The following is a 5,649-nucleotide window of genomic DNA, read 5'->3' on the forward strand; positions in this document are numbered from 1 at the left end:
TCAAGTCAACGACAGAATGTAATTTCACAAAAATAAAATAAAAAGGCAGTAATATTCAATTATCACGTTTAAATTTTCTGTTTTTATTAAAAATTAAATTCATGTCCCTAGCGATGGCAAATTAATCTGGTTCGACGGATATCCGATCCGAAACCGGAACCCGAAATTTTAGATTTGGATTTGAATTTCAACTATGCCGAAATAATATCCAATCCGAAATCCGAAACCCAATCTAAACCCATCAAAACCCGAAACCCGATTAAAACCCTACACATTTATTATAGATTATATCTAATATTTTAGATGTAATACAAATAATTTACATAGTTTTCTTGTATTATTTGAGTAATAATAGATTATTATCAAGATTGTCAATACTTATTCAGTGAATTATAACTTTTTATTTCAAAATCAGCTTTTATTATGTAAGATTTACTTTGTATATGTTTATAAAAATAATAATTTTTGATGAAATATTAAATATTATGTTATCAACATATTTTAGATATTACTTACCATGACAACCCGTGAAATATAATGTGTTTAACTTCCTATTAGTTAATGTATTTTAATTTTAGCTATCATATAAATGTGATTAATAGTGTTTATATGTATAAATAATATTAAATTTGACTACATTATTCGTAGTTTTGGATACACGAAAAATATCCGATCTGATTCGAAACCCAACGAATTTGAATTTGGATAACCTGAAAGTATTTTGATTTGAATTTTACAATACCCGATCCGAATCCGACCTGTTGCCATCCCTACCAGTCCCATTATTTGATTGAATACGGAGTTTAAAAAAAATGTAATTTTATGAAAAAACAGAAAAAGTGAATAAAGTGAGGAGAGTGGTCAATATTTAAATATAAAAAGTAAGTGTAGTGAAAGAAAATGATGTTTGTAAATTATGTACAAAGTGAATGTAGGGAAAGAAAATAATGATTATAGATTGGTGTTTTTATTTAAGTTTTATATTATAAAATTTAACTATTTTGATAAGTTTTGAAATACATATAATTGAATGGTACATTAAAAAAATAAGTATATAGAAATAAATGTGATGGAGGGAGTAAAAATATCGAATATAACATATTAAAATAAATTAAATGTAGTTTACAATAATTTAATTTTAATAAATTATTTCAATTATATATAATATATTTAAAATTTAGTCCAACTTTATTTTAGACATATGACTAAAAAGAATTTTCTGGTGTGTGTTCAAAAGCACACACTAAAAATCCGTTTTTAATAATCGTCAAAATTCTATTAGTGAATAATTTACTAATAATAGTAGATTCTTGTATGCAAAAAATATTCATTAATAAAAATTTGACAACTCATTAAATACATACGAATTCTTAGAAATGCTGTGCATTATTAAAATATTAAGAATTAAAATTAAAACTAAAATACACGAACATTCATTCGGTCATAATATACATATATTCTCTTTGTTTCTCTCTCCGGTCTCCCTGAGTTGTAACTTTCTCTCTGTTTACATAGTCTTCACTCTTCAATTCTCTCATGTTTTTGCAGTGAGTCTTGCATATATACATACAACTATTTGTATGTATATTATATTTATGTGAAGATAGAGAGAAAGAGATGAGTTGTTTTTCTTGCTTCGGAGAATCAAATAAACAGTCAAACAAAAAGATTAACACCACCAACAATCAACAAAATGATCAAGCACATACCCCCTCAGGTTTTTCATATTTTAGCTTAAAGTTTGCATCTTTTAATCAAAATATATTGAAATTTTACTTAATGTGTCAGTTTACTTGAGCAAATGAAATATTGGGCTATTCTTTATTACTTGATACTTTCATTCTTATAAAATTGGTATAAATTCAGATAAGTTGTTGTATTATGGATTAGTTGAGCGATTCTTTTGATCTTGACTTTTTGTGTGCTGAAATAGACTTTTTTTGTTTGTTTTGGAATTAGTCATTTTGGTTTAAATTTATTATGGGTTGTTAATGGATTTGATTCTTGTTTATTAATTTTAAGGTTGGTGGATGGTCTGTTAGATATTTTATATGTTGTGTGTGTGTGTTTTGGGGTTTGGAATGATGTTGAAGATATGGATAAAAGGTTATGAGATGGTTTGATTTAGATAAGCATGATGGTAATTATTAGAATCTTCTTTGTGTTTAGGTAAAATAAGTATGCTAAATGATGGTAATTATTGGGACCTTCTTTCTGTTTAGGTAAAATAAGTATGCTAAATGATAGTAGGATTGAGTTTCTGATTGTAGGACCCTTAGTCAAATGAAGCTTTTGATATAGCATCAATATTTTGATATTATTTGGTTGCTTACATGGCATTTTTGATTGTGCTGATTGAGGTTGTTCAACTATTGTATTTTGTGATGTTTTTTCCTTGTGAATTACATAAATTTGTCTTTTTGTCGGGTTTTAATGTTTTATTGTGATTGTCTCGTAATTTGTTTATGTTCTTGCTCTTTATAGTGCAATTACTCTTTGAAGCATAACACCCCATGTGTCGATATATGTCAAATTCTTTGTTGCAAATGTTATTTCTTTCTCATGTTATCTTGCGTACATCTTGCATGTTTTTAGAAACAGTGAATGCTACTGCAAATGATAATGAGAAGAAGGAAGTGTCCAAGAAGGCTGTTAGTCAACCTGTCGTTGTTCAACAGTTGGACACCAACCAAAACTTTGACGGACACGGAGATATGGAGGAGATTAAGGCAAAACCGTTCACCTTTGCCGAAATGGAGTACGCTACAGAGAATTTTAATCCAGATTACTTCCTTGGTGAGGGTGGGTTTGGCAAGGTCTTCAAAGGAAAACTAAGGGATTCCGATCAGGTACTTAAAATTGGCTAAGCTTAGTTTTTTTCCCTCTTAAGCTTATTAGTAGATAGTAAACATTTGGTTTGATTACATATTGTGTGTTTATTTCCTTGATTTTCCTGCTTTATATACCTGCTGAGGGTTCCTCTTCCTGGTTTTCTATATTGGAAACAACATTCGAGAGCAACTGTGGTGATAGAGACATGCATTTGATAAATTTTTCCTTGGCAGGTTGTTGCTATTAAGCAACTAGACCGTAATGGAATACAAGGCATCAGAGAATTCGTTGTCGAAGTGATGACTTTAGGTTTAGTTGATCACCCTAATCTTGTAAAGCTAATTGGTTTTTGTGCTGATGGTGATCAAAGGCTGTTGGTTTATGAGTTCATGCCCTTGGGTTCTTTGGAGGACCATTTGTATGGTATAATGTAAAACCAGTTTTTTTTCTTTCCAGTGTTTATGTACTATTAACTATAACACTAAAGCTTGATTGTTTAGTATGTTCCCCATCTGTTAAACAATATTAATGTGCTTGCTAGCTCCAGTTTCACACTTCATATTTTTTATTAATGTGTGTTTGTGTATTAGGTCCTAGACGGGAACGTCTTGATTGGAATACAAGAATGAAGATAGCTGCTGGTGCAGCGAGAGGATTAGAATATTTACACGATAAAATGAATCCTCCGGTAATTTATCGTGATTTGAAATGTTCTAATATTCTGCTTGGAGAGGACTATCACCCCAAGCTATCTGATTTTGGCTTGGCTAAAGTGGGACCTACTGGCGACAATACTCATGTTTCTACCAGAGTGATGGGGACTTATGGTTACTGTGCACCCGAATATGCGATGACCGGCCAATTGACCTTTAAATCTGATATCTATAGCTTTGGGGTCGTTCTGTTGGAAATCATCACGGGTCGGAGAGCAATCGATAATACAAAAAGTGCCAAGGAGCAAAATCTGGTTGCATGGGTAAGATAATTTAGGTCTACTATTTGGTACTACAAAATTTTAGTTTCTCTATAATTTTTGTAAATTCTTGAAATTCCGGAAAATATTAGCATGTGTGATCTATTTGTGCATATTATCCCCGTCAAGTATAGTTGTATCTAATTTTCTATTTAAGTGTCGTTACAAGAGGTATAAACTTTTGGTCTAGCAGCCAGTAAATAAAGTTGTGAAATGATTGATGTTCATTCGCTGTAATTTATGTTATTGTGTAATTGCTCGAACAGTAGTGTAATATTATGTGTCCATCTAGGTTGCTACTATCTTTTTCAGTTTGGAATTTAATGCAGCTGTCTTAGCTGAATACCAAGCTTGGTTGATTAATAACTAGGGCCACATGCAATAATATCCAAAGCTTTTAGGCAAATTCTTGTTTGGTGTCAACATCAGTTATGCCTTTATATACAAATAATAGTAGTAGTTATGCATATGCAAAATGATATAATATGCTTTTTACAATTAATACCATGAAAACCTTACTAGATTTAAATTTAAGTGTTTCACTATATTTTGAGTAGAAATTAAACCTGAATTTATCTTCCTGCACAGTAATATGATTCTCAACTTACATAGTTGCAGTTGATTGGTGTGTGTGGTGTGTGTGTATGCGCACACATTAATATATGTGGCTTTCTTCTTGAATCTGGCTTTCTCAGATTCCGGTCTTATGATTTGAGCAAAAACCTGCAAGACACTTTCTAACTGTGCCCCTTATTTTTAATATTTTTTGGACTAACACTCTATTGAGTATTGACACTGCAAACATTACGCATTTGCTGAGGAATGTGTACTTGTACTTCAAGAATTCATGTTTAGGGACATTTTCCGGCAGTGTTGCATACAGGCTACAGCACTTTGCTGCTAAGTATGTAATTTTTATTCCAGAATTTCGATACTCAATTAATTTACCAGGGACTTTTAATTTCTCAACGCATTAGAAATACAAATTTTATAAAGAATTACACTAATCCTTGGAAATTTTGCAGGCACGACCGCTGTTCAAGGATCGAAAGAAATTTTACCAGATGGTCGACCCGGTACTCCAAGGCCATTATCCAGTAAGAGGATTATATCAAGCTCTTGCAATTTCTGCAATGTGTGTTCAGGAGAAACCTTCAATGCGTCCCCTTGTAGCTGATGTGGTTACGGCTTTGACTTACCTTGCTTCACAAACTTATGATCCTCAAATTCACCCCGTCCAGAACTGCCGAAAGTCTCCGTCCTCTCATAGACCTAAAGTGAATGACAATGTAGAAAATCTTAGTTACAATAGCGAACAGTAGAAAACTATGATGGGAGATCAGTTAGAACTAATAATCGAGTACATACAGGTACTTTTGCCTGATTATCAATTTTGGATCGCATCATGATTACAGGTGTTCTAGTATGGAACATATTAATCTTGAGAAATTCACTTGTCAGAGAGTATTTGTACCGCTTCTTGTACATTTAAGTGGATGAATATATGGTTGGGAGATTGTAGCTTATAGACTATTATCAGTTCAAACAAATCTGGAAAAATGGAGCTCGGTTTTCAATATTTGAAAATTCCAGGGATAGAGTCTAGTTTGAGTACTTTCCTACATTTGTTGAAGTCCAGCTTAAAATGGCCTATGACCTGCTTTGTTTTCCACAGTGGAGCATAATATTTTGGCATTTTTACCGTAATCGTGTTTTGCTGGACAGTTCCTTATTCCATGAAGTGCGCTAATCCTTGTTTTATCTATTTAATCATTTGTAGGTGCTGTATGAAACTGATGGCAGGTATGTTATACTAATATTTCCATAAGCAAATGACATGTACC

The 5,649-nt window shown here is 32.0% G+C and overlaps 1 protein-coding gene across 2 annotated transcripts; it reads left to right on the forward strand.

The window, feature by feature from the left end:
• Window positions 1-1,443: 1,443 nt before the first annotated feature.
• Window positions 1,444-5,384, forward strand: LOC141666863 (putative serine/threonine-protein kinase PBL7). Of its 2 annotated transcripts, XM_074473084.1 has the most exons (6): window positions 1,444-1,717; window positions 2,596-2,849; window positions 3,066-3,255; window positions 3,423-3,808; window positions 4,648-4,709; window positions 4,831-5,049. In XM_074473084.1, exons 1-6 carry the CDS (start codon window positions 1,618-1,620, stop codon window positions 4,904-4,906), a joined length of 1,068 nt encoding a protein of 355 aa, XP_074329185.1. In that variant the 5' UTR covers window positions 1,444-1,617; the 3' UTR covers window positions 4,907-5,049. The 2 variants fall into 2 exon arrangements, with proteins under 2 accessions (XP_074329185.1, XP_074329184.1); XM_074473083.1 differs by lacking the exon at window positions 4,648-4,709 and having other exon boundaries at window positions 1,446-1,717; window positions 4,831-5,384.
• Window positions 5,385-5,649: the final 265 nt, after the last annotated feature.

The sequence above is a fragment of the Apium graveolens genome, chromosome 6 (genome assembly GCF_009905375.1).
Source record: "Apium graveolens cultivar Ventura chromosome 6, ASM990537v1, whole genome shotgun sequence".
In the NCBI taxonomy this organism is placed as follows: Eukaryota; Viridiplantae; Streptophyta; class Magnoliopsida; order Apiales; family Apiaceae; genus Apium; species Apium graveolens.